At 60.3% G+C, this 26691-nt stretch overlaps 2 protein-coding genes and 1 long non-coding RNA gene across 13 annotated transcripts; 2 read left to right on the top strand and 1 right to left on the bottom strand.

The window, feature by feature from the left end:
* Nucleotides 1-419: 419 nt before the first annotated feature.
* On the bottom strand, nt 420-13618 carry LOC138920766 (uncharacterized). Of its 2 annotated transcripts, XR_011432528.1 has the most exons (4): nt 11923-12045; nt 10861-11039; nt 9175-9317; nt 420-896 (listed from the first exon to the last, which is right to left on the bottom strand). It is a non-coding gene; the product is annotated as an uncharacterized lncRNA (long non-coding RNA). The 2 variants fall into 2 exon arrangements; XR_011432527.1 differs by lacking the exons at nt 420-896; nt 9175-9317 and adding an exon at nt 13482-13618 and having other exon boundaries at nt 10219-11039; nt 11923-12056.
* Nucleotides 6567-14049, top strand: ENTPD2 (ectonucleoside triphosphate diphosphohydrolase 2). Of its 7 annotated transcripts, XM_070251230.1 has the most exons (10): nt 6567-6694; nt 7439-7511; nt 9868-9985; nt 10554-10704; nt 10898-11057; nt 11138-11365; nt 11822-12076; nt 12156-12275; nt 13218-13352; nt 13428-14049. In XM_070251230.1, exons 3-10 carry the CDS (start codon nt 9907-9909, stop codon nt 13629-13631), a joined length of 1332 nt encoding a protein of 443 aa, XP_070107331.1. In that variant the 5' UTR covers nt 6567-6694; nt 7439-7511; nt 9868-9906; the 3' UTR covers nt 13632-14049. The 7 variants fall into 7 exon arrangements, 5 of the variants coding, with proteins under 5 accessions (XP_070107331.1, XP_070107330.1, XP_023485192.1 ...); XM_070251229.1 differs by lacking the exons at nt 6567-6694; nt 7439-7511 and adding an exon at nt 8077-8827; XM_023629424.2 differs by lacking the exons at nt 6567-6694; nt 7439-7511 and adding an exon at nt 8190-8453.
* Nucleotides 14046-26554, top strand: NPDC1 (neural proliferation, differentiation and control 1). 4 transcript variants are annotated; one of them, XM_023629428.2, is made up of 10 exons: nt 14847-14979; nt 15146-15981; nt 18746-18892; nt 20013-20147; nt 20235-20408; nt 20481-20547; nt 20623-20707; nt 20802-20881; nt 21113-21209; nt 21327-21509. In XM_023629428.2, the coding sequence occupies exons 2-10, from the start codon at nt 15870-15872 to the stop codon at nt 21414-21416; spliced, it is 987 nt and encodes a 328-aa protein (XP_023485196.1). In that variant the 5' UTR covers nt 14847-14979; nt 15146-15869; the 3' UTR covers nt 21417-21509. The 4 variants fall into 4 exon arrangements, with proteins under 4 accessions (XP_070107333.1, XP_070107332.1, XP_023485195.1 ...); XM_070251232.1 differs by lacking the exon at nt 21327-21509 and adding an exon at nt 25486-26554 and having other exon boundaries at nt 14046-15981; XM_070251231.1 differs by lacking the exon at nt 21327-21509 and adding an exon at nt 25486-26554 and having other exon boundaries at nt 14046-15981; nt 20799-20881.
* Nucleotides 26555-26691: the final 137 nt, after the last annotated feature.

Below are 26691 nucleotides of genomic sequence, written 5' to 3'. Positions count from 1 at the left end.
AAAGGATAGGAAGGGAGCAATATACGAAGATAAACTGGCTTCAGTTTTTCCAGACTTGTCTAAACACATCAATTCTCAGATCCAGGAAACCAACAAATTCCAGCCAGGACAATTAAAAAGAAACGCACATTTTCTCTTACAAGACCGTAGAGGAATCCAGAGATGGAAAATGAGTTGTGTACAAAGGAAGGGCCACAACATCAGAGGCCAGGGATGGTGAGCGATGATTTTGACAGCCAAGACAATACAATTATTAATCTAGAGGTCCACACCCAGAGAAACTATCTTTCAAGAATGGGGGCAAAATAAAATTTTCAAACAAAAGAAAATTGAGAGTTTACCACCAACAGGATGTCACTGAAGAAAATTTCAGAGGAAAGACTTCAGAAAGAAGGTGAAATTCAAGAAGGAATCCTGAATGAGGATGAGTTAGTTATCTATTGTTGCAGAACAAATTAAACTTAGTGGCTTAAAGCAATAATTCTTTTCTTGCTGTTTCTGTGGGTTAGGAATTCAGGAGCAGCTGCAGCAGGTGCTTCTGGCTTGGAGTCCCATCTGCTGGGGTCACGGTGTCCTCCAAAGGCTGACTGGGGCTGGCGGACCCACTTGCAAGATGGCACATTCTTTGGCTGTGGCAGAGTGTCTTGGCTTCTGGTCTCCACAGGGCTGCTTGCGTGTCCTCAAGCATGTGGCTGCTTCCCTAGGGTACATGATTGAAGAGGAAAGCCACGAGAAAGCCACGTGCCTTTCAGGACCTAGTCTCAGGAGTCGCTGAGAGTCACAGCATCCCTTCTGTCTTGTTTATTCATTAGAAGCCAAGACTAAGTCCAGTCCTTTCTCAAGGGGCGTGCAGGGCAATTAGGCTCCCCCTTTTCAAGGAAGGAAAATCAAGCAATCTGTGGACACATTTTAAAACCAACCAAAATATATTAGATATATAGGGAAATCTAAGCAAACATTAACTGTATATAATAATAATTATTATTATTACTATTTGTGGGGCGGCGGGGAACAGGATAGAACTGAAATAACACCAATTATGGCATATAAGTAGGGAGGAGTGATTGAGGTAAGGCATTTTAAAGTACTTGAATTGTTCATAAGGAGGGAAAAGATATTAACTTTAAATTTTAGTAAGTATGTATATTAAAACAACTGGGATAACCACGTAAACTAGGAGTTATCCAGTGTGTACCTTCCAATGAAGGGGGCGGGCAGGGAGATGGGATAAGAAAAGGAAAAATAAGCTCAATCTTAAGAAGAAAAGAGGAAAACACTCAGAAAACACATAAGGTGGTAGAAATATATCAGTAATCACAATATATGTGAATGGATTAAACTCTCTAGTTAAAGATGAAGTTGTCAGATTGGACTTTTAGAAATTCAGATGTAAGCTGTTTTAAGAGACAAACCTAAAATATAATGACGCCAAAAAAGAAAAGCTTGAGTAGTTTTGTAAATATAAAGCAAAATAGATATTAAGGCAAGAGACGCTACTGGTGATAAAGAGAGTACATGCCTAATAATAAAAGGCTGAATTTACCAGGAAGATATAACAACCCTAAACTTGTAATCACCCAATAACATAGCCTCAAAATATATAAAATATATTTTAATATATTTATTAATAATATATTTATTAATAATATGTAATTTAATAATAAATATATAAAAATATATAAATCACAAAAGATGTGCAGACAGTTCACTGAAGAGGATATAGAGATGGCATAAGCACATGGAAAGATATTCTATATCATTAGCCATTTGAAAAATGCAAATTAAAACTACGAGATACCAGTACCCCCCAATCAGCATGACTAAAATGAAAAATGGTGAAAACACCATATGCCAGAGAGGATGTGGAGGAACTGGATTGCTCATTCATTATGGGTGGGACTGTCAAATGACACAGCCACTCTCGAAAAGAGTTTGGTAATTCCTGTTAAAACTAAAATCAACTTACAATATATGATGGTTAGTTTTATACGTCACCTTGGCTAGGGTATAGTGCCCGGTCGTTTGGTTAAACAATGTTCTAGATGTTGCTGTGAAGGTATTTTGTAGATGTGGATAAGCTTTACGTCAGTAGACTTTGGGTAAAGCAGAGTAACCTCCATAATGGGGGTGGGCCTCACCCAATCAGTGGAAGACCTGAAGAGAAAAGACTAAGGTCCCCCAGAGAGGAGGGAGTTCTGCTTCCAGACTGCCCTGGGATGCAAGACTGTGACATCAACTCTTCCCTGCGTCTCCAACCTGCCGACCTGCTCTGCAGACTTCAGACTTGCCAGCTCCCACAGTTGCATGAGCCAATTCCTTAAAATAAGTCTGTCTCCCTCTCTCTCTCTCTCTCTCTCTACATATATCTCTGTTGGTTCTCCTTCTCTGGAGCACCGTCACTAAACACATCATACAACTCAGCAATTGTATTCTTGGGCATTCATCCCAGAGAAGTAGACATTTTCATGCAGGAACATGTACATGAATGTTTATAGCAGCTAACTGGCAATAGCCCCAAACTAGAAACTGCCCAAATATCTTCCTGTGGGTGACTGGCCAAGCAAATTATGGCCCATTCCCACCATGGGATGCAATTCAGCAATAAAGAGGGAACTACTGACCCATGCAACAACATGGATGCGCCTCGAGGAAATTATGCTGAGTGGTGAAAGCCAGTCCGAAAAGGATCCATTATGCGTGACCGACTTAGGCAACAGTTGTGAAATGACACAGCTCCAGAGATGCAGAGCCAACGTGGATGTGGCTGCAAAGAGGCAGTGCAAGGGGGTCTTGTGGTGTTGGTTCAGTTGAGTTTCCTGGTTGTGGCGGTGGTTACGCAAGGCTATACGTGTGGTAAAATTGCAGAAGCTACACACGTATGCACACACACACAGGAGTGCAGGTAAAACTGGTGAAATACGAATAAGAGCTTTAGATTGTACCAACGTCAATTTCTCGGTTTTGCTGTTGTAATACAGCTGCACAAGATGTTAATGCTGGGGGGCGCTGGGGAAAAGGTACATGGGACGTCTGTGTACATTTCTTTGCAATCTCCTATGAATCTATAATTATTTCAAAGTAAAAAGGTGAGATAAAACAAATATTTAAGAAAAACGAATTATGTATATATCTCAAGACTGGTCAGAACTGTAAAGAAAAATTGACAAGCCCACATCACAGTGGTAAATGTTAACATATATCTCTCAATAATTGATAAGCCATAGTAGAGCTGAACTTACTAATAATGTGGATCTAATGGACAGACAGAGACCAATGCACGCACTGACAGGAGGACACACATTCTTCTCAAGCACACATGGAGCATTTATAATGGCTTATGATGACAAGCTAGCCCAAAAAGCCAACCCAACAAAGGTCACAATATTGCAGAGACTGCTCTCACACAGACCACACGCAGGTGAGCTAGAAAAACAAAATCCAGCGAGAACTAGAAAAAGCCCAGGCATTGGATATTGAAACAACACACCCGGGGGCTGGCCCAGTGGCACAGAGGTTAAATTCGTGCGCTCTGCTCTGGTGGCCCAGGGTTCGCAGGTTTGAATCCCAGGCGCGGACCTACTGCCACTCACCAAGTTCCACAGTGGCGGCATCCCACATACAAAATAGAGGAAGACGGGCAGAGATGTGAGCTCAGGGCCTTTCTTCCTCACACACACACACACACACCCCTAAACAACTCACGTGTCAAATGAGAAATCACAATGAAGATAGGGAAAAAATTACCTAAAAGATAACAAGAAGAGTATACATTGAAAGCCGGGAGCAGAGGGAAATTCATACATACATTCACCACTCACGGCAGGAAAGAAGAAAGGAACGACTGAGCACGAACTCCAGAAGTGGGAGAAAGAGTGGAATGAATACAAAGAATACAGAAGGAATTATAACAAGTTATTTAAAAATATATTCATTGAGCATACTATGTACCTGCCACTTTTCTTGATGCTGAGAAACAGGCAGACAAAACAGACACAAAATGTCCTGCCCACGTAAGAGAGAATAAGAAAGACTAGAGCAGAAATTAGAAAAATAAAAAACATACATTACGGAAACCATCAACAAAAGCAAAAACTTGGATGAGAAAACTAATGAAGCGCACAAGCAGCACCTAGATTAACAAAGAGCAAAAGAGATAAGGCAGAAATAAACAAGGCCAGGAACGCAAGAGAGGGAAACAAGGACGTATGCTGCAGAAATGAAGTGGATACTTCCACTTCATTCTGTTTGAAGGGGATAAATTCCTAGAAAAATACAAAACTAACTCAGGAAGAAACAGAAAACCTAACTAACCCCATGACTACCAAAGAAATGGAAATGCAGTCATGGGCTAGACAACGACGTTTGGGTCAACGATGGGCCACGTATACGGTGGTGGTCCCATAAGATTAGCAGCATAGACCTAGGTGTGCAGTAGGCACTACTATCCAGGTTGTGTAAGTGCACTCTGTGATGCTGACAGCCTTTTTCAAGGAACTGGCAAGCTGGTTCTGGGGAGGAGCCGAGGGCTCCAGGAAGAAAAGTCGAGAGAGGAAACCTTCTTCAGAGGTGAGGACTCACCCAGGTCTGCCGGGATGGAGGCCGTGGGGCGAAGGGAGCGCCCCTGGCCCTAGAGAGAGGCCGGGCACTCCCTGCGCAGGCGGCAGAGGCCCGGCCACGTGGCCCAAGATGCAGGAAAATGGGGCGGGAATCCTCTCTCCGTCTTACACAAAACCCACCTCCGGGGGAGCAAAAGCTTGCAATCAGCAAATCAAGACAACCTTTAGTGAGCGACAAGGAGAACCTCGAGGTAGATTACTCACCCAAGACCCCAAAGAGCCAATGGTAGAGCTGCGAACGGACACCCCGGGACTCACCGAGAGCTTCTGCGATCCCACCGCAGAGGACTGACCTCCAGGGCACCCAGGTTGACGTCCAGAGCAAACCGGCACGTCAGCAAGGAAGAGAGGAACAACCCCCAGAAAACGGATCGAAGGCTTGAGCAGATGCTTCTCAGAAGACAGGAGAGAGGCTCCACCCTGTCAGTGCCGAGGAACTGCCACAAGCATCCCAAGATTTCACCCGTGCCAGCTTCTCAGAAATCTAAAAATTGTGGGCCGCCCAGTGGCATAGTGGTTGAGTGCAGGGCACTTGGCTTCAGCCGCCCAGGTTCGCGGTTCCAATCTCTGGCGTGGACCTACGCCATTCATCAGCCCTGCTGTGGCAGTGACCCACATATAAAGTGGAGGACAGGCACAGATGTTAGCTCAGAGCTAATCTTCCTCAAGCAAAAAAAAAAAAAAAAAAAACTAAACTAAAAGTTGCACAATACCAAATGTTGGCAAGGATGTGGAACAACCAGAACTGTCATGGAGAGTGCCAGACAGCACATCATTTTGAAAATCACTCAGCATTTGCTAGTGAAGCTGAACACATGCTGCAACCACAATTCACTCCTAGGATGGTCCCCAGAGAAACACTCAGGAGTGTGCAAACATGCACAGCAGCAACCTTACTCCAGACAGCCTGGAGTCGGGAGCCTCTCACGCTCACAGATGGTAGGTAAGTTTGCACACTCACAGCAGAAAGCAATACAGCGACCAGAATGAAGGGACCACAACTTACGATGTCAACACGGATGACTCTCAAAAATATAATGCGAGTGAAAGAAGCAGGTTACAGAACAGTATGTCCAGTAAATAAAATATGGTTTGGAACCAGGAAAAACAACATAACACATGACTGTAGAGACGCAGTGACGGGAGAAAACTATAAAGAGAATCAAGAGAAGAACAAACACAAAACCCAAGAGAGTGGGCCCTCCGTCAGGACTACCACAGGCTGTCTGCCCTTCAGGCAGGCCTGTGTGTGGGTGCTCCCCCTGCACCCGCTCTTCTGTGTCTGCTGCATCTCGCCAGGCAGCACAGGCTTCCCCCACCGGGGAAGGATTTGATGAGTCTGCTTTCCCCCGACAGGTGGTGGGTGGACCTCCCCACCGAGTTCACCCCTTGCTCACTGTGCATGCACTGAGCCTGGCATGCCTCTGGCCCATAGGAGGCACTCAGCAAGCATTGGTTGATTGACTGAGTGAGCACATGAAGAAAGGCAAGTGAAGGGCCTTCTCCCATCAAGGTGTTTCGCACACAAGACACTGGCTTCCGACGAGGCGACTGAGGCAAGGGTGGCCAAGATCTCAGCAGGCCTCAGCGAATGCCCCTCCCTGAGGAGGCTGGACCCTGTGGGCAGAGGTGGGCTCTAAGGACCCCTCTCCCGAGGGCCTCTCCTCGCACCACCTCTTTCCCAGGCAGAGGCACTCCTCTGCTGCTAGGCGGGCCAGGCCTTGCGCAGCACATCTGGAGCCGCGCCCCACCCGTTTCCAGAGGCCCAGGCACCCCACCCAGAGCCCCCTCCCGCCCGCCTGGTGGGCTCTTGCCAGGGCTGGCCTCCCCTCACACCCCCAGCCTGCCTGCCACGGCCCTTGAAAGAAGGAGCCTTTCCGCTCTGGTTCTGTCTTGGAGATAACTCACTCCCAGACTCTGTCCTGGCTGCTCCCTGCTCCCTGTCCACCTCCCTGTCTCTCCTCACAGGCTAATCTGGGCCCTCAGCCATGAGCCCATCTCCCAAGGACAGCATCCAGGCTTCCACTCCCTGCCCCATCCTCCCAGGCCTGGGAGGTCTTCGTCCAAGGACGAGCCAGGTGGGTGAGGTGGGGCTGGCAGCGCAGGGGGAGCAGGCCTGCAGCACTGCGTCTGGGCCCTTTCATGCCGGGCTCTCTCAGCCGCCTTTGTCCTTTCCTTTTCAGCCTGCTGTGCACGCCTCTCCCTCCTCTGGGCTTTCCGGGGTGGAAGAAAGGGCCTGGGGGAAGGGAGGAGGAGTGCTGGCGGGAAACCGTGGCCTGGGGCCCTGTGCTGGCCGCACCCAGGGCCTCTCTGCTGGCGCCCAGCCAGCCGGAGCTTTGAGGCAGCTGAGTGACCTCCCGGGGCTCCCACCCTTCCCGTCAGGGTCCTGAGCTGGAAGAAAGGCTCTTTTGCTGGGCCTGTGGCACCAGACCCTCAGCCCGGGCAGTCGTCCCAGCTGGTTCCAGCCAGCCAGGGTGTTGCCCAGATTCTGCCCCCATCAAATGCTGCCTTTTGGACCCCCACCTCCTCACCCCCAGTCACTGGTGCTCCCGGGTGGTCTTGCCACTGGCTCCCTTCTGCTGTACGGCTGGGATTCCCATTTTGCCGAGGGGATGAAGTGGGGGTGGCCACTGGCCAGGAAAAGGAGTGATGCTTGGCCAGGCTGGCAGAGAGGGCGCATGGGGATGAAAGCAGAGGCCAGACATTTTGTGGGCTAGAGGGGCAGTGCTGGGCTCTGGGGCTGACTGAGCACTGGCCTATCTCAGCCAGCATCCAGGCACCTTGGTGCTGACAAGTTTCCTGGGTCTCTCCTTTATCTGCAGGAGGAGACTGTGTGCAGAAGACCCTTCCTGCTCCCTCCTTCAGGCAGGAGACAGGGGCTGGGCCCATTTGAGCGTGAGTCCTCTTGTTTCTGGGCTTGTGTGACCATGGCACCCTGCCCCTCTCTGCCTGCACCCTCACCTGTCACCTGGGCGCTGGGTGCTGTAGGTCTGGATTCACGCCGCTTGGCTGCTCAGCTTGGAGCTCCCAGCACCTCAAGGGCAGACCCCACCTGGGTCAGCTGGGCATCCCTGGGCCTGACCACTGTGGTGCCCTGCCACGCAGCTCAGGGCTGGGTCAGCACCGCAGGCTGGCTGGCCCTTTTGTGCAGGAAGGGCATGGCAGGGACCTTCCCTCAGGACCAGGCCAGGGAAAAGCTGGGCTCTCCCAGCCGTGAGACCCTCCAAACAAGCCTGCCTCAGAGCCAGCCCCACCCAGGCCTGGCCTCCTGCCTCCATGCCCAATGCACACCACACACCACGACCCCCCTGGAGAAGGGTGGGGGTTCTCTGGGTCCTGCGGGAGTGGAACCCCTGAGAGCGCACTGGAAGACCCTAGGCGGCAAGCACTAGGGGTCAAGGGGACAGGTGAGAGGGGATGAGTCTTTGGAGCTCAGCAGACAGGAATGAGAAGGGTGGGCGATAGCTTCTGGGCGCCAGGGCTGCGACCTGGGCACTGGGAGGAGCGGCGCGGTGACTCAGCCGCCGCGGCTCTCACCTGCGCTCCGGGAGCGGGCTCCGGAGGGCGGGGGCGGGGCGGGGCGGCCCTGGGGGCGGGGCCAGCCGTGGATGGTGCCGGCCAGCGCCCCACCCCGGGAGCCTACCCCGCTGCCCCCGGATCGCGGCCTCCCGGCTCCCCGCCGCCCCTCCGTCAACGCCTCGACCGCCCGCGCACCCATCCATGGCCAGGAAGGTCCTGTCGCTGCTGCTGCCGTCGTTGCTGGCCGCGGTGGGCCTCGCCGGCCTCCTGCTGCTGTGCGTCCCCACCCGCGACGTCTGGGAGCCGCCCTCCCTCAAGGTGCACGCTCTGGCGTCCCGGCGCCCGGCGCAGTCCGCGGAGCAGCCGGCCCAGGCTGCGCCCGCGAGGCAGCCCTGGACCCCTACCCGCGCTCCGGCCCCGGCCCCGCGGGGTGGAGTCCCCGGCCCCGCGAGCACCGCTCCCGGCCCCGCGCTCTCTGCTCCCCGCCGGGTCCACCCGGCGGCAGCGGCGCTTCGTGGGCGACACGGTGCTGGAGGCCAAAGTCCCGGGAACTCCCTGCTTACGGACCCTGTCACGGGTGCGGCCTAGGGGCTGTGTCTTCCCTGCCCGGACGCAGCCTCGGGGCTCCCTACGCCGCGGCAGGACACGCGCCTTCCAAACCAGTGCGGCCGCCAGGGGCACATCGACTCAGGGTTCGGCTCAGATGGGGTTCGACAGGCGCCGGGGCCCAGGGAACCCTCCCCACCAGCTCCGTGGCCCAGACAGTGCGGGCGCTGCCTTTGAGGGGGGCCTGGCGGGGGCAGCCAGGGCTGGTCCTAAAGCAGTTGGGGTGGGCTAGGCCAGATTTCCGGCTGACCCAGCCTCCAGGAGTCCGCCTGGCTCCCTTAACCCTTTATTGTCTGGGGGTGGGGGGGCTCCAAAGTCCAGTACCCCAGGATGGCAGGTCCCAGGGGTGGGCGCCCTGTAACCAAGGGTGACCACTGGGTGGGGGTGGGGTGGGGTGGACGGTTTGGCCTGCTGGTGCTGATGCTGGAGATACCTGGTGCGGGGGAGGCGGGGAGGGGTTCCTCCTCCCCTCAGGAGGGTGTGTTCTCCAGCTGGGCTCCCCCTGTCGGAATCCAGGCCCTTGGGGGCAGCTCCTGGAAGGTGGCATTTGCAAGCTGGGTGCCAACCTCTCCTCACCTGCAAGGAAGGTCCGGCCAGTGCCCCTCAGCTCTTCAGAACAGAGCTCTTTCTGGCCCTGGCTTTGAGGCTCAGGAAGGGGGTGTCTTAGGCAGCCCCAGCCCCGCCTCCCCCACCCTTGCTTTGGCATCCTCAGGTTGGGCTGAAGTCAGAGAGATGGGAGCACAAAGGAGAAAGGAAGAGCGGCTCAGGGGTCCCTCCTGCAGCTGGGCTTCTCTCTCCCAGCCTGGGGGCCTCATGTCCCCAGGACAAGGTTCTAAGGGTGGTCCTGGGACCCTCTGACTCTGACACAGCCCCTCAGCTTGCCTTTACCAGGTAGGCTCCTGCAGTCAGAGGGGAAGAGGCTCCTGGCCACCTATCCCTGCCCCCATCCTCCCCCCAACCAAGCTGTGTCACTGGCTGTCCCTGGCCTTCTCAGAGCCTCAGAACTTCATTCTGAAGCTTCCAACCTCGACACAGGGTGGGGTGGGGTGGAGAGCTGGGGGAGGCAAAGGGCATGGCCATCAGGCCTCTGCCCACACCCCGAGACTGCCCTCCACCCCACCCCTAGTATGGGATTGTTCTGGACGCTGGTTCTTCCCACACGTCCATGTTCATCTACAAGTGGCCGGCGGACAAGAAGAATGACACAGGCATCGTGAGCCAGCACAGCTCCTGTAACGTGCACGGTGAGAGTCCCCGAGTGCTGGGCGCTCTCTGGCCTGGATCCCCACTCCCTGGAGGCCTCAGGGGCCCTCTCCAGCCTTAGCTCTGTAGGCCCAGCAGTCAGGTCCCTTTGTTGATACTGAGGGGTGGGGGGGCTCACTCCAGGCAGATGCTACAGGACCCCCGGAAAGAGAGGCTGGGCCCCTGGGCCTGGAAGGTGCTGGGGGCAGTTCCATGCTAGAAAGAAAACCCCAGATACTGGTTGGGCCTTTCCCGACCCAAGATTGGCCTTTATACCGCAGATGGAACAGGAGGGGCTCCAAGGAGCTGGTGGACACACCCAGGCAGCCCCCTGGGTGGCTAGGCTGGGTTGACAGTGCTTTGTTGTGGCACCTGTGTGCACACCCACTGGGCAGGTGGCAGCCTCAGAGACTCTGGGTGGCCTGCAGGTCCCTTTGTGTCTCTGAACTGGGCGTCTCTGAGGCTTATGCTGGGAAGGTGTATCTAAGCTGCCACCTGGTTTGGGAGCCAAAGCCCCCCAGCCCTGCTGGCCTCTGGCCTGCCTAGGTCTGACCACCTGGCAGTCTTTAGGTGGGGGCATCTCCAGCTATGCAGACAACCCTTCCGGGGCTGGGCAGAGTCTTGTCGAATGCCTGGACCAGGCGCTTCGGGACGTGCCCAAGGACAGACACAGGGGCACGCCCCTCTACCTGGGAGCCACGGCAGGCATGCGCCTGCTCAAGTGAGTGTGCCCACCCCCCGACCTTCCTGGCCCCAGGCCCACACAGCAGCCCGGGCATAGGGTGGGCCCCACATGCCCTCCACAGCAGCCCTGGACTGGGCCCCCCTCAGCTGGCTGGGCAGGTGCCATGCTCCCCAGCAGCAGGATCACAGCCACCTGGGAGCTGCCCCTCAGAGTCCTCCTTGTGTCACAGCCTGACCCGTCCAGAGGCCGCGACCAACGTGCTTGCAGCTGTGACCCGGACACTGACGCAGTACCCTTTTCACTTCCGTGGGGCCCGCATCCTCTCGGGCCAGGACGAGGGGGTGTTTGGCTGGGTGACTGCCAACTACCTGCTGGAGAAGTTCATCAAGGTGGGCCTGGCAGCTGGCCCGATGAACTGGGGGTCACGGGCACCCACCCACTGGCTCACCCCAATCTCCCCTGTCCACAGTATGGCTGGGTGGGCCAGTGGTTCCAGCCAAGGAAGGGGACGCTGGGGGCCATGGACCTGGGGGGCGCGTCCACACAGATCACCTTTGAGACAGCCAGCCCAGCTGAGGACCCAGCCAATGAGGTCCAGCTGCGGCTCTACGGCCAGCACTACCGCGTCTACACCCACAGCTTCCTCTGCTATGGCCGTGACCAGGTCCTCCAGAGGCTGCTGGCTGGAGCCCTCCAGGTGCCCCATGACCCCCAGCCCACTTGCCCTGGAGGGAGGGGGTGAGAAGGGATGGGGCCAAGGGCCCAGAGCAGAGCTGGACAGCAGGCACATTGAGGGGCTTCTCCAGGCAGCAGCCACCGAAGCCGGGCTTAAACTACTGGAAGGACAGGTGGGGAGGGATCCAGCATGGGCAAAGGCCAGTGGCTGAGGCAGGCCTGGTGAGTGCCTGGCTGGGGAGAAAGGAGGCCAGGGCCAGATCTCAGGGGGCCTGGCCAGAGGTGTTGGGTTTTGTCCAGCAGGCAGTGGGCAGCCATGGATTGCTCCTGAACACAGAAGTGATATGGCCAGAGTGTGGAAGTTGTGGGAGCCTCATCAGGCTGGTCCTGGGGGATGCCCTGTGAGGGTCCGGGGTGAGGGTAGTGGGCAGTGCTTGGAGTGGAGGTGGTGTCACCTGCACCCTCGTCATTCCCCCAGACCCATGGCCCCCACCCCTGCTGGCCGAGGGGCTACTCTGCCCAAGTGCAGCTCCAGGATGTGTATGATTCGCCGTGCACGGCAGCCCAGGGACCCCTGACCTTCAACAGCAGTGCCAGCATCAGCCTGTCGGGCAGCAGCGAGCCGGCCCTCTGCCGCAGCCTTGTCTCGCAGCTCTTCAACTTCTCCTCCTGCCACTTCTCTCAGTGCTCCTTCAATGGCGTCTTCCAGCCCCCTGTGACAGGGAGCTTCATCGTGAGTCCAGGCGGTGGGCATGGGCAGCGGCACCCTGAAGCTGTGGGCTCTGGCCGAGCTGTGGCTATGCCCCTCACAGGCCTTCTCCGCTTTCTTCTACACTATGGACTTCCTGAGGACCGTGATGGGGCTGCCTGTGGCCACCCTGCAGCAGCTGGAGGCGGCTGCCACCACTCTCTGCAGCCAGACGTGGAGTGAGGTGAGGCTGGCTCCCCCCCGGGCCACACAGAGGGCTCAGCCAGCCCACATCATACCTCCTGTCACTCATTAGCTCTACAACTAGAGGGGGACCCAGGCCTTTCAGAGCACCCACTGCAATGGGGGACACACCACTACTCAGACTCAAAAAGTGGCCAGACTACGGCAGGGAGACCAGGAGCCAGACGAGATCGGGCCTGACCCTAGAACCAAAAGCTGGAAGGCAGAGGGAACAGCCAGTGCAAAGGCTCTGAGGCAGTGGGGAGCATGGGTGGAACAGGTGCAGGGAGGAGTTGGGGGGGATGCCCCACCAGAGAAGTGGAAGGCTCAGGAGAGACTTAGCTGGGCTGGGGGGTGAGGGAGCGAGGAGTGAAGACAGCTTCCAGGCTTCTGGCTTCTGCCACAGGCCAGATGCTGGTGCCAGGTAAAGGAGGATGGGGGTTCTGGGCATGTAGAGCATGAGGGCCCACCGGAGACTCCAGGAGAAACATCAAGTGTCTGCAGGCTCAGGGGGTGGCAGCAGCCCCATCCTGTCCTGTTTCTAGTCTCAGGCAGATGGGGGCGGGGCCGGGGCAGGAGGGAAGCCCAGGGTCCAGGGCTCAAGCCTGGAGCTTCTCCTGTTCCCCTGGTCGAGCGCCAAGGTTGTTGCAGCCTCTGCTCCTGGGTGGCCATCCCTGCCGACCCCTGGACCCTCCCAGGTGCAGGTGCTGGCCACCATCCAGAACTCAGGCTGTTCCTCCCAAGGGAACACTCCAGCTGAGGGCGGCCGCCTCGGCCTTCCTGGGCCCTGTGAGTGGTCTCTGGCCCAGCGTTACCGGTGCGTGTGTGTGTGTGTGTGCGCGCGCGCGCGCGTGTGGAGAGGTGCAGCATGTGCCAACCACCCCTCCCCGGGGGCCGAGACCTCCCAGTGAGCCAGCCGGACAGTCTCCCGTCTGCGTCCCAGCTGCAGGCTCGGGCGCCCGGCGAGCGGGCCCACCTGCCCAACTACTGCGCTGGGGCCACGTTCATGCAGCAGCTGCTGAGCCGAGGCTACGGCTTCGACGAGCGCGCCTTCAGCGGGGTGACCTTCCAGAAGAAGGTGGGAGCTGGCGGCGGGCGCAGGGGCGGGGCGCCCGGGCCGCGCTGAGGCTGAGGCCACGCCCCTCGCCCGCAGGCCGGAGACACCGCGGTCGGCTGGGCGCTCGGCTATATGTTGAACCTGACCAACCTGATCCCCGCCGACCCGCCGGGCTTGCGCAAGGGCACAGACTTCAGCTCCTGGGTCGTCCTCCTCCTGCTCTTCGCCGCCGTGCTCCTGGCCGCGCTCGTCCTGCTGCTGCGCCAGGCGCGCTCCGCCAAGTCGCCGGGCGCCATCTAGGGGCGGGCTGGGCACAGCTGCCCAGCCCCATCTCCCCCAGCCTTCCCCTCACGCCACCTCCCAACACCTCTGCCCCTAATGCAGCCCCGGACGGAGACCGGGACTCTGGTGCCCACGCAGGGCCAGGCGGGTGAAGGGAACTGAATCCTGCCCCTCCTGCCCCCTCCAGCCTTGACTTTGCCTCAAGGCCTTGTGCTCCCCCTCTTCTTTTTGGGGGTAGGGGATCAGACACCCCACAGCCCTCAGCCTGGGGCTCCAGGGAGTGGACCTTTTATTCTGATAATCAGGGCCCTCAGAGTCCCTCCTACCCCCACCCTCCAGAGTCCTGGTCTCTGGGGGAAAGGGGTCAGAGCCCACAGGCTAGGTGCCAGCCCAGTGCCTACTTGTAAAAATTTTGAATTAAAGAGTTTTTCCTAGAGCAGCGGAGAGAATGTTCATGGGATGGGGCCTCTTTGCCATTCCCTGCCCTCCCTCCCCACAGCTGTGTTAGCCATGAAGACCCACTCCTGGTCCCAAGGGAGGACCCCAGCTCTTCCTGCTCTCTTCCTCTCTGGGCCCAGACCTGGGCGGCCCTGCCCTGCTCCCCTCCTCTGCTGTGGTGGCCTGGAGTAGCTGCAGGATGGCTGGCCTAAGAGAGAGTCCTTGAGTCCCTTGAATCTCCGGCCAGCAGAGCCCCAGCAGCACCCTCAGATCTGCATCAGTGTTCCAGGCCAGACCGGAGGCTGGGCCCTGGCCTAGAGTTGGCCTGGGGGTGGGGGACACAGAGGTGGCAGAGGGGGAGGCAGTGAGCAAGGTGGCTGCCTAGGGTGCGGTCTGTGCTGGAAGAGACTGGGGGAGGGGGCAATTTCTCAACAGGAGGTGCTGTGGGGGTGTCGAGAACAGGGCCGGGAGGGACGCAGGGCCCCACGGCTCAGAGAGATGAACCTCTCAGAGCCTGGCTCTAGAGCCAAGCCACCCAATCACACAGGGACGCCACTTCCCTCCTGCTCCGATGCTGTTTTCTGCATCCCAGAGAGACAGCCCCCGCCCCACACCTGCCACTCCTGCAGCCCCTCCCTTCAGCACTGTCTCCTCTAGCGGCTGAGGGCTTGTCTTGGCTGCGTCTCCCTGACCCCCACCTTTCTGGGAAGTGAGCTCAGACACCACTTCTGCCTAGTCAGTGCTCTGTAGGGGAGAGGGCGGTCCCTGTTCTGCTCACCCCCTCCCCCTTCTGCCAGTTTCTGAGCTGTTTCACACCTGAGGGCAGCCAGCCCTGTCTTCCGAGTTCTGAGACACAGCTGAGACGAAGCACCGGGTTGGGGGGCTCATGGTTTTCTCCCGAGGACGTGAGCCAGAGGGACGTTTCCAGGTGGGATGGGAAGGGTGTGCTTTCAGGAGGCAACAGGTAGGGTGTAAGAGGGTGAATCGTACCTGCTTGTCGTGGGGCCCCAGGGAGCTAAAAGGCTGACACCTGGGGACCGTGGACAGCTCCCAGCTGGCTCTTCCCAGCAGCTCCAGGTCCCTCTTGCCCCCAGGTGGCCTCACTGAGAGCGGGTGCCCCATTACAACCACAGTGGCCACCAGCACTGGCCGAGTTCTGTGCGTGTGTTTTTACCCTTGTGTCTCGGAATGCCAGGTGGGTCTTTGGGCACACCTGTGCCTCCCTGCTCACCTGCCCGTCTGTATGCGCCTGGTGTCCCTGTGTTGCTGGGTGTTCGAGCCTCCTGGCCCAGGCAGGTCCCCTGCTCCAGAACGGGATCGGGGGGAAGGCTGGGGAGGACTGGGGGGACGGGGGGTGGTGTTGGCAGCCCGACGGGGAAGGGGCCGTGGGGAAGCGCATCTCGGGGAAGCTGAGCCGCAGCCAGTCCCTAGCCAGATTTATGGAGAACTGAGAAGATCCCCAGCTGCAGAGATCGCAGAAATTGAGGTACCCTGAAGCCTGGAGAGGTGGGGGTCCAGAACTGGAGGGAGGGGGAGGGGGCGAAGCCTGGAGATGCCGGCCCGCCCCCGCAGGAGGAGCGCGCAGGCGCACTCCCCGTGTGCGCGCCTGTCGCCGCCGCGCCTCCATTCCGGATCCTTTGCCGCAGCGTCAGCACCGCCGCCGCTTTCTCTCCTCCTCCTCCTCGGCCTACGCCTCCTCTTCTTCCTCTGCCTTCTCCTCCCGCTCTTCCTCCTCCTCCTCCTCCGACACGACGCCCGGAGCCTGCGCCGAGTCCCGGGCCGCGCGGTGCCATGCTGCCCCGGCGGCGGCGCTGAAGGATGGCGACGCCCGTCCCTCCGCCCTCCCCGCGGCACCTGCGGCTGCTGCGACTGCTGCTCTCCGGCCTCGTCCTCGGCGCGGCCCTGCGCGGTGCCGCCGCCGGCCGCCCGGGTGAGCGAGCGCGCTCGGCGCAGGCCGCGGGGCGCCCCGGGGCCGGAGATCGCCTTGCGGGGGTCTGGATGGGCGGCGCCGCTGTCACCCTCCCTGCCAGCCCCGCCTCGCCAGGGATGGGGTAAACAGGCCTGGCCCGGAGGGCGCGGCGCCCGGGCCGTCGAAGGGCTCCCCTGGAAGGGCCTTCTCCCAGGTTGCTGGGGGCGAACCTGAAGTTCATGCGCTTCTTGTCTTTGTCTCTGGGTCCGTGAACCTGTCTGTGTCTGTGTCTCCGGAGTGCTCTGCGTGGCCCGCCGCCGGAAGTCTGTCCTGTGCGCGCGTCTGTGTGCGCGCGTCTCGGCCCCGCCGGTGCGGGCCTGGCCCTGTGTGCCTGCCGGTCTTGCTGCCCGTGTCTGTCCCTTCTCTCCCGAGTTGGGGGTCGCAGTGCTGGTCTGCCTGTCCCCATGCCTCGGATAGTGTTGGGCACGCACCTTGCTTTGCTGTCATGGCGGGGTCTGAGGCATTTGTCAGCTTGTCCCAGGCATAAGGTCTTGTTCTGGCTTCAGTGGGGGCAGGAGGCACTTCCAGTCTCAGAGCTTCCTCCCTCACACCAAGCCGTGGAGGACCCAGCCATTCTGTCTTCTGTGCTAGGGGATGAGGGACACCCCAAGGGGAGACTCAGGCAGACAGCGATGAGCCCAGGGTCCTGGGAGACCCCGTCTCCTTCCCACATGGGCACTGAGGCTCCAAGTGGCCAAGGGCTACAAGAACCCACTATCGGAAATACACTCCCCAGGGTGTGCCCATACTTCACTCAATTCTCCTGGCAGCCCCATAGGAGAGATGCTATTTTTAGCCTATTTTACAGACAAGGAAACTGAGGCACAGAGAAGATAAGTGACTGGTACGTGGTGCAGCTGGGATGTCAACCTGGGCACTGTGCTTCCATGTGTGTGGCCTCAAGAGGCCAGAGCAGAGCAGGCTTCTTCCTGGGCAAGCCCCCCTGCACAGGAGGCTGGCAGGGCCAAGGGAGGCTCCCCAGGAGGCCTGAAGGCTGGAGCAGGGCTGGCCAGGGACGGTGGAGGCCACCTGCTGAGAGCCTGGCTCCAGGGCATGCAGGGCGGGGCCTCTTGATGAAATGGACTGTAGGGCTGTGCTGAGCCCCTGGCGTGGGCAGGTGCCATCCCAGGTGCTTTATGCTCACCCAGTTGCAGGGTGGGGTGCCAGCCACTCTCCAGCTGCCATTGTTCCAGGGCCCTCCTCCTGCACCCTGAGGCTGGAGTGGGGACTTTCCCAGGACTAAACAGGCAGCAGCTACGTCCTTCTGAGCAAGGGGCAGGGGCGCTGGGAGTGCAGGGAGACTCCTGGAACCCAGACCCCAGAGCCAGCTTTGTACCTCGGGCCCCTACCCTTGGCCTGGCACACTCTGGGTTGTTAGCACCAGGAGAGGGGACTACCTGGCTCCCAGGCACTCAGCCGATGGGTGGGGTCCAGACTGACCTGCTGGCACAGGCTTAATATTTAACTAGCTCCAGCCCCGGGCCCAGCTCACTGATACTGGCATCTGCAGATCCTGATTGTGCAGGATGGGGGATCCCTGGGATGGCGATGCTGGAAGTTGCTTGCAGGGATGCCTACGGCCAGGAGACTCTGAGTGTCAGGTTACCAAGGAAACCAAGCCAGGCTAGCCAAGGTCTAGAGGACAGAGGTGGGCATTCCCTGATCCCCCATGTCACCGTAGGCCACAGTGGTCTTCGTGCAGTGTGGGGTGGGGGCTGGGCTGAGAGCAAGCGTCCTGGTCCTCCAGAGACACCCTCATCCCAGCCTCCCCAAGCATAATTGACGGTCCTGCTGGGTATCTCACTGGCTCTACTGGCTCTGCTGCCTGATAACTGGGGCCAGTGTCCCAGGCTTCAGGACATTCCTTAGCTTTGAGGCAACTCACCTTCTGCATCCCAGAGGGGAAACTGAGGCAGAGAAGGCCACTGTCCTCCATCCCCCAGCATCAGGATGGAACCCATTGGCTGAGTGTACAGGACACCGAAGTCTGGACCCCAAATCAGGAACTGGGCCTCCCTGGCACTCCCTGGTCCCTGGCAGTGTGGCTGCGGGAGTGACCCCAGTCTAGGTTCTGTATCTGAAGTGAGTGAGACTGGCAGACCCTGTCCCAGCAGGGCAGTGCCCAGCAGTGCTTCCGTGCCCTGGGGACCAGCAGACGTTAGACATGGAGGGTTGCTATCTTCCTGGCCAGCAGGGATTCTGTCATTTCCAGCTCAGCTCTCTAGGGCTATAGGATGACATAAGGGGGTTGGGGGCGCAGCCCTGATGTGGTAGGAGGGGTGGATGGCCAGCATCCTTTGTTCCTCCTGAGCCAGAGAGGGAGACCTGGGCCCCAACCTCTGGGGCTCCCAGTCTGGACTGAGGCTTGCTCTGGGGCACGTAGAGACCAGAGGCGGGACTTGGAGGGCTGTAGGCCCTGCCGGGGAGAGCTTTGTGTTGTCTGGACAGTGAGGGACAATTTCCGTGCAGAGGGCTGGCTCAGGCCTGGAAAGTGGACTCTGGGGAGTGGGTGGGGCAGATGAGTTCCGATAAGTCTTGGGACTGTTTGTCTTCCTGGTTCTGACCCATGGTGGTTGGGAGGAAGGGCCTGCCCAGAACAATGGCCTGAGCCAGGCCTGGCCAGCTCTGTGGAGAAGGGGGAGGGGTGGCCGGGGCAGTACTGCCACTGGGCAGGGGCCGAGTCAGGCAGGGCTGTGACCCTGCTCTGCCTCTGCTTCCTTCCCAGATGTGGCCGCCTGTCCTGGGAGTCTGGATTGTGCCCTGAAGAGGCGGGCACGGTGCCCCCCGGGTGCACACATCTGTGGGCCCTGCCTTCAGCCCTTCCAGGAGGACCATCAAGGGCTCTGCGTGCCCAGGATGCGCCGGCCTCCGGGTACGGAAGAGCAGGATGTCCTTCCTCTGTCCCCTGCTGGATATGTTTTCCTCATGGCCTCAGCTCCCGGGTCCCCTGAGTTTTGTGGGATGCCAGGGACTCTCATGTCACTCTCCTTTCCAGATGGCACCAGCCCAGAGCCTGGCAGTGGGCTGAGGCCTGGGGCGCTTAGCTCCTCCCAGGGCAAGGAGTGTCCCATGTAGAATGCTGGGGTGATCCTGGGAGAGGCGGGTCATAGTGCCCCAGGCCTGGGTCCCTGCAGGTCTGCCTTAAACCCTTTGGGCACCCACTTCCCCACCCCTTGAGCCACCCTTGCTCTTTACTCAGCACACTCTCTCTCTCCACTGCTCACTCGTTTTGTCCACTTGATGTGTGCTGGGGGTGCCCCACCCGCTGACCCCAGCCCAGAGTCTGTGGGGACAGCCAGCTAGATGCTGAGTGATTTCAGGTGTGATGGGGCATTACAGAGGGCTGCTGGGAGTGCTGAAGAGTCTGGTGGGTGGCAGGGGCTTCCTGGAGGAGCATGTTCCTGGCCATGAGTGGGGTGGGGGACTGAGGAGTGGTCCTGCTGTAGAAGGCAGTGGGCTCTGCTCTTTCGGTACTGTGCAGAAGTGTCTACTTGCAGCCTCCGTCTGGACCATGGAGCCCATGACAAGGACAAAGGGGGCCCCGCCCCTAGCCACCCCCCAACAGCTGCCCTCCCTTCCTCCTGATGGCCTGGGAGATGTGGGGGGATGGCAGAGAAGGGGCTGAACAGGGTGATGCTCTGCCCACCCCTTTGTGGGTAATGGTGGGTAAGGGGCACCCCTGCCTTCCTCCTGCCTGGCCGTCGCACATGCCTGCAGCACCTCTGCCCCCTTGCCCCCACCCCCACTCTCCCTAGGAAGGCTTGGTGCACACTGAGCTCCTGCAGTTGTCACCATGACAACCTGGGATGGCCAGGGGCTGCAGGCTGGTACCTGGTCCTCAGGCGACCCGTGCCTGGGAGGAGCCTAGAGAGAGGAGGACGCCTGGGGACTGGCTCCAGGAGGGGCCCTCCCTCTAGGGAGACCACCTGCAGCTGGTGTTGCCAGGGAGGGGCTGGTGGCCTCTCCACCTAATGGCTCCTCACCCTTCTCAGCCGAGGGCCCACCCCAGCCCAGACTGGAAGATGAGATCGACTTCCTGGCCCGGGAGCTAGCCCGGCAGGAGGCGGGGCCCTCGAGGCTCACGGCCCCGCCCCAGCTTGGGGCGCGACAGCGGCTCCTGGAGCCTGGTGAGGACCCTGCCCCGCTTCCCTGCCCCTCCCCACCGCCCTGGACCCAGCCTGGTCCTGCTTTTCTAACTTGCCTTCTCTCTGCAGCAGCCACCCTGGGGCTCTCAGAGCGCGGCCAGGGCCCCGACCTGGGCCTCCCGTCCACTCGGGGAGCCCCCGCTCCCACGCCCCACACCTCCTTGGGCACCCCCGTGTCATCTGGGCCGGTGCACATGGCCCCCCTGGAGCCCCGGGGCGAGCGCGGTGACGGCCTCGCCCTCGGTAGGTCTCGGCGGGCGGGCGGCGAGGCAGGGTCCCGCGGGAAGGCCGTCCTCACCGCGCCCCTCCTCGCAGTGCTGGTCGTGGTGTGCTCCGTGGCCGGCGCCGCCGCCTTCGCCGTGGCCGCTCTTTGCTGGTGCAGGTGAGCAGGGGGCCGAGCGCGAAGGCGGGCGGGCGGGCAGGGGCGAGCGGGGATCTCAGGCTGCCCTCTCCGCAGGCTGCAGCGGGACGCCCGCCTGACTCAGAAGGCTGACTACGCGGCTCCGCCGGCGCCCGGCTCCCCGGCAGCGCCCGGGATCTCGGTGCGTCGCCCGCCCCGCCCCGGTCGCGCCGCGCCGCCGCGCGCCCCTCGGCCGGCCACCGCGGCTTGACCCTCCCTCCACACTCCCCCAGCAGCCCGGGGACCAGCGGCTGGCCCACAGCGCCGAGATGTACCACTACCAGCACCAGAGGCAGCAGATGCGGTGCCTGGAGCGGTGAGAGGCCCCGCCCCGCCCCGGGCCGGCCCACCTGCCCTAGAGTCCCCGCACCACCCCCGCGTTGGCCCACCCCGGGCCCCCGCCACCCCCACCCTGGGCCCGGCCACCCCAGAGCTCACCGCCCCACCGCCCCAGGCTCGGGCCCAGGTGCGCTGAGCGCCCACTTCTAGTCTGGGCCCCTGGCACCTGGGGGGTGCGGGAGGACCCAGCGATCCCGCCCACACCCAGGCATAAAGAGCCGCCCAAGGAGCTGGACTCGGCTTCCTCGGACGAGGAGGACGAAGACGGCGACTTCACGGTGTACGAGTGCCCGGGCCTGGCCCCGGTGAGTGCCCCGGGTTGGGAGCTTACAAGCTCCTCAGGGTCCTTCCTCCGGCGGGCGCCCCACCCCCGCCGCGCCGCCCGCCCCTCCCCCAGGCTCGCCTAACGCCCACCTTCGCAGACCGGAGAGATGGAGGTGCGGAACCCGCTGTTCGACCACTCCTCGCTGTCGGCGCCCCCGCCCTCGCTGTCCGAGCCCCCGCAGCAGTGACCCGAAGGCCCACACCCACCCTCTCCGACCGTTGGGCTCACCGGTGGGGAGGGGCAGGGCCCGGCGTTTCCCATTAAAGAGAGCGCGTTCTGACACTCGCGTGCTTGTGGCTGAGCCCCAGCCCTTGTTGGGGAGACCTCCCGCCCTGCCAGGACCTCTGTCTCCCTTGCGCCTGTCCTGAGTCCTGTTCTCTGAGTCCAAGTTCCCAAGCCAGGGCATGAGGGGACCCCAAGAGTCCAGGCATGGATGGGGAAGCCTGGAGACAGCCAATTCAGGTGCATTTCAAACCTGGCCCTAGTGCTGTAGGCTGCTCCTGCCAACCCCCCAGCCTCCACCCCCCACCCCCACCCCTGCCATTTGGGGCCATGATACGGACCCCCTAATGGGGGCCTGGGGCTTCCCACACTCCATAGACAGGGAGCATCTCTGTCCCCTGCTTGGTGAGCCCCCACCCCCACTGGGGAAGAGAGGCTTGAGTTTTCCATAGACACAGAGGACCAACCTCTTCCCTCCTCCAGACCTCATCCCACCACATTTCTGCCCGATGTTTCGGAGGGGAGGGGTGGAGTGCTGGACCAGGCCCCTCTGGAGTTGGTGCTGCTCCCTGAAAGACCCCATCCCAAATCTGAGAAAAAGGGCTGGTGAGCGGGCAACCGCCAACACCTGGCAGTGGGCAGCCAACACCTCCATTCCTGCCTGTTGTCCACCTGGGCTGGAGAGCAGGAAGGAACAGGACGGAGGCCCTGAGTGTGGGTTTGTTAGAGATCACACAGTGCCTGCCGTGAGCCCCAGCAGCACATATTTGGGGGGGAGGGCATGCCAGACAGAGGAACCTGAGGGACAAAGGGTGCACACACACACAGGTAGACCAGGCTCAGCCCAGGGGGAACGCTGGATGTCAGGAAGAAGGGTGGGGGGGGGGGAACGTCAGCTGAAGGCCCAGAGCGACCACACTGTGTCGTCAAAGGTGCTGAGTCTGGGCCGGGGAGAGGGGTTTCTGGGGCCCAGGCAGCAGTGGAGTTGGTGCAGATGGGGTGGAGGGATCGGCCCTGTCTGCCCCACCAAGGCTGGAGACGGCGGAAGGGTTGGGTTCAGAAGCCCCTCAGTGGTTCCTGGGCCCGGGGGTCCGGAGAATACTGGACTTCTGCCTCCTGGATGGATGGAGACAGCCCTCAAAGGGGAAGACAGGGCCTGTTTAGGACAGGTGGGTTCCTGAAGAGAGGCCAGTGGGCTGGGCTGGGGGAGATGGGGTCGCCCCACTTGGAGCTAATGGCTTGTCCTAAAGCAGTATGATCCTGGGGCTAGAGCCCACCCAGGCTGGGAAGTCCCCCACCCTGACTCCCAGGCTGTGGCCTTGGGCTGGCCCTCAGCTGGGGGCCTCAGTTTCCCTTCTGTGCACTGGTATGGGAGATGGGAGAGGCGAGTACAGGGAGCTGGGCGCCCGTGTGGGATGAGGGCAGGGTGATTAGGGTTGCCTGTCCGCTGTCGTTTAATCTGCATTAGGGGAGAGATCCACAGAGAGAAGTGGGGGGCAGAGAGGTTAACTCCTCACTCCAGAGCAGAGGCAGCCTGGCACCAAGCTGGGTCTGGCCCAGGGCAATCTGTCTCGCTGGCTGGACCCTGTAGACAAAGCACCGGGAGGTTCCCGTGGAGCTCTGGGGTCCATTCCTGGGGCCACCACTCTTGCCTGTCCCCCCTCCTGCTGGCCTGACCTGGGCAGAGAGCAGCCACACACATGTTCCCCATGCACCGCATCCTCTCTACGTTCTTGTGGGTCCCCAACCGGTCCCCAGAGTCCTCGCTGCCCATTCCCCAGGGCCCCAGTGAGGAGGGTCCCCCTTCCAGGGAAACTGCAACGAGATAGGAGCCGGCAAGGCCGGGCCAAGGAAGGAGGGGTAGGTGGCAGGGGTCCTCCAGGCGGTGGGGCCTCCCTCGGCCCACTTACTTGGCACAGGGCCCTGAGCAGTCAGCACTCCACGCCTCACCTGGCTTGTTCTCTTCCGTTGGCCCCAGGCTAGCTCACACAGAGCCAGCCCCCGCTTTCATCCAATCTCCTACAACCACCCTTCCTCCCACAGGCCCCGGGGTGCAGTGGGCTGCCCTGGGTCCAGGGCTTAGGGCCATGGAGGCCCTGGCTCCACAGGGACTCTGGAGACGCCGACCGTGGGCCCATTACTCTCCTCTGCTGCCCCTGCAGCCTCAGAGCCCCAGGCTGCTGGTCCTGTCCCTGCCCCAGGGACCCTGCCCATGAGGACCTTTCCTGGGGCAAAAGGCTGATCTTGCCTCTGCCCTCTGGCCAGACCCCGCCAGACCGCTGAGCCCGCCTGTGCGTCAGCTCCTTAGCAAGCTTCCCCAGCCTAGTGTCCTCCCAAAGTATAGGTGACAGATGGGTACACCGCCAAACCCCAGCATAGACCGTGAGGTGACACCTATCCATCTGGAGATGCCCCCACCCCGCAAGATCATGGCGTGGGACCACGCTTGGCACAGAAAGGTGGTGTGGTCCCCTCGACAAGACCTTAGGAAGTGGGAACGTCCCCAGCAGCAGACCCCAGGAGGTGACATCCTCCCACTCAGTTGAGACCCACTCTCCCGCCAGCCCGGTTAGCTGGCTGGACTGGTCCAGATTCCAAGTGCCCCAGCTGCACCCCCTCCCCCAGGTGCACGGCTCAGAGGAGTGGGTCTCGGTTCTCCGAGCAGAACAGAAAGGGATGAACCAAACTCCAGTGCGGAGCACAGGTTCCTGGAGGAGCCCCCGGGATATCCTGGAGCTGCTCCTGGACGAGGACGGGGCGGCTCCCCAGCCTGGGTGGGCAGGGAAGGCGTAGAGGGAGGGGTCTGCCCAGCCCTGGACCGCAGCCGCACCTCTAGATGGTCCAGGGCAGCGTCTGCAACTCAGGACAGAGGGACGGCCCCTCTTGCTGCCTGCTGCGGCTGGCAACTGGCACCCACTTCTGATGCCCTGGCTGCACCCCCCCCGGGGACCCCCTTAGCCACCTGCCAGCCTGTGTGTCCCCACCTTCCCAGGGGGTTCCCTGACTACCCCCCCGCTCCACCCCTTGTTGAGCATAAAGTGTGTGTTGGCTCTTCTCTGCTGCCTTCACTCCCTTGGAGTCAGGTGGCTTGGAGCTCGGCCACCAGGGGGCCTTCTGGGCCCAGGTCTGGACTCTGCCCTGCTCAGGCCAGCCCTTCCTTGGGACAAGTGGGCCGGCAGTTAGACTCTGCCCTTCTCTCCCTGGGGTGCCCCTCGGGCTGGGTGCTCTGCCACTGCCCTGGCTGCTGTTGTCTGTGAGGGGGTGGCAATCCACAGGCTACTGGCCGGCCCTCTGTTGGGGGCATGCCCCGCTGGTGGCCGCTTCTTCAATAGGTGCCCACCAAGGGGCTGGCCCCGGAGCTGGTTTGGGGCTCAGCTGGGAGGGTGACAGTGTGCACCTGATTCCGAGGTGCTCGAGAGCAGTGGAGCTGGAGTCAGATGCCTGCCCCGCGGCCTGGCGAGTTCCGAGGCCTGGGGGGAGTCGGCAGGATGAGGCCCTGCTTTCTCTTTGAGTCACGCTCTCTCACCTGCTCTTCTTCTGAGCGGCTCTCATTCTGACCCATTTCTGCACCAAACCTCGGAGCCCCGTTTCTCACCAGCAGGTTCCCACGACTGCGACCCGGTGGCTGCCAACGGGAGCTGGCAGGCTGGTAGAGGCCCAGCTTTTGCACACACATGCCTCATGGTTTCTGACAGCACCCACAGCCCTCCCTCCCCTCCCTCGATATTGCACAAGGCCCCACCACAGCTTGGTGGTTATGCAGGGGGTGGGGAGCCCCAGAGGGGCCAAACTGGCCCCCTCTCCTGGACTTGCCTCTGCCCCCCCAGTGGGTCTGCTGCCAGCTCCCTGGTTCCACCCCGATGGCAGTCTGGTCCTCACTGGGGACAAGAGCTGGGGGAGGCCAGCAGCCCTGCGACCCGAGCATGCAGCAGGACAGGGATGGTGGGGCAGTGGGAGGCCCTCAGGATGGCACGAGGTGGCAGACTGGGCAACGGTTCCTGATTGCTCTTCCTTACACAACCCCCGGTTCACAGCCCCCAAGAACCTGAGCAGCCTGAGGCCTCCAGGATGCTGAGCATGAGGGAGGAGCCTTGCCGCATGCACCACGTCCAGGACCAAGCAAGGATCCGGCTGGGGTGAAGGAAGCTGAGAGGCACCACCTCAGCTAAGAGTGGGGTGAGGGCTGGAGTTCGGGGAAGTCTGGCCGTGCTGGCTTGCTGCATCTCCAGTTCAGAGGAACCAGAGCAAAAGGGGAAGGAACTGGACCTCCAGGTCAGGGCCCCCGGGCTGGCTGGAGGCCGGGGAGGAGAGGGACTCTGGACATCAGCCTTCCTTTTCCTGGAGCGGGTGCCAGCCCCCTGCCCGTCCCCGTCAGAGACACAACGACGCCTTCTCCTTCCAGCCTGGAAAGCCCCCTCCCTTCCCCACCCCCATCCTGGGCTGTGGGGGCTGGAGGAAGAGACCTGGAGCCCCCAAGGGCAGCCCTCCCACCCCATGTTCCTTCTGCTTGGCCAGGAGCCAGGGCCCACCCACAGCCAGGGGCTTCTACGGACACACGTCCTTGGGCGGGGAGAGAAGGTGTGGTGGCCTATAGTCCACTCCGGGGCCAGCCCAGCCTGGCATCTGCCCACTGTGGGCATGTGCTGGGGCCTCGTGTGGACAGACTCTCTTAGGACCCCCGACGGACCCCTCTTCTGAGAATCTGGGTTCTGGGATAAGGTGTCCTAGACGAGGCAGGGGTGGGGTTGGGTGGGGTGGGATGGCCCAATTAGAAGCAATGGGAGAGGGGCCAGCCCCATGGCCAAAAGGGCAAGTTTGCAGGGTTCACTACTGCGGCCCGGGGTTTTACTTGTTCCGATCCTGGGCGCGGACATGACACCGCTCATCAGGTCATGATGAGGTGGTGTCCCACATGCCACGGGAGGAAGGACCTAAAACTAAAATATACAACTATGTACTGGGGGGATTCAGGGAGAAAAAGCCAAAAAAAAAAAAGAGAAGAAGAAGATTGGCAACAGTTGCTACCTCAGGTGCCAATCTTTAAAAAAATAAATAAAAATGAAAAAAATAAAATAGAAGCAATGGGAGAAACTTCAGCCACCTGGCAAAGAGCTGAGCACAGCAGGTCTGTGGCTGCAGGGTCTGGGAGCCCACAGCAGAACGGGGCAGAGGTGAGCAAGGGAAGTGAGATATGCCAGTGTGGCAGGGGGTGGCGCTAGCCTGGGTGGCAGGCAGTGACT

Source organism: Equus caballus, chromosome 25 (genome assembly GCF_041296265.1).
Source record: "Equus caballus isolate H_3958 breed thoroughbred chromosome 25, TB-T2T, whole genome shotgun sequence".
NCBI classification, from domain to species: Eukaryota; Metazoa; Chordata; class Mammalia; order Perissodactyla; family Equidae; genus Equus; species Equus caballus.
The sequence above is the reverse complement of the archived record's forward strand: the minus strand, read 5'-3'. Positions and strand labels throughout refer to the sequence as shown.

Bases quoted from the DNA above. Each gene is read 5' to 3' on its own strand.
- ENTPD2 (XM_070251229.1), top strand. From the start codon at position 8,225: ATGGTGCCGGCCAGCGCCCCACCCCGGGAGCCTACCCCGCTGCCCCCG. The intron at 8,828-9,867 runs GTTCGGCTCAGA...CCCCACCCCTAG, and splicing joins CAGGGGCACATCGACTCAGG to TATGGGATTGTTCTGGACGC. The intron at 12,276-13,217 runs GTGAGGCTGGCT...TCTGCGTCCCAG, and splicing joins GCAGCCAGACGTGGAGTGAG to CTGCAGGCTCGGGCGCCCGG.
- NPDC1 (XM_023629427.2), top strand. From the start codon at position 15,870: ATGGCGACGCCCGTCCCTCCGCCCTCCCCGCGGCACCTGCGGCTGCTG. The intron at 20,548-20,622 runs GTGAGCAGGGGG...CCCTCTCCGCAG, and splicing joins GCCGCTCTTTGCTGGTGCAG to GCTGCAGCGGGACGCCCGCC. The intron at 20,708-20,798 runs GTGCGTCGCCCG...ACACTCCCCCAG, and splicing joins CGGCAGCGCCCGGGATCTCG to CAGCCCGGGGACCAGCGGCT.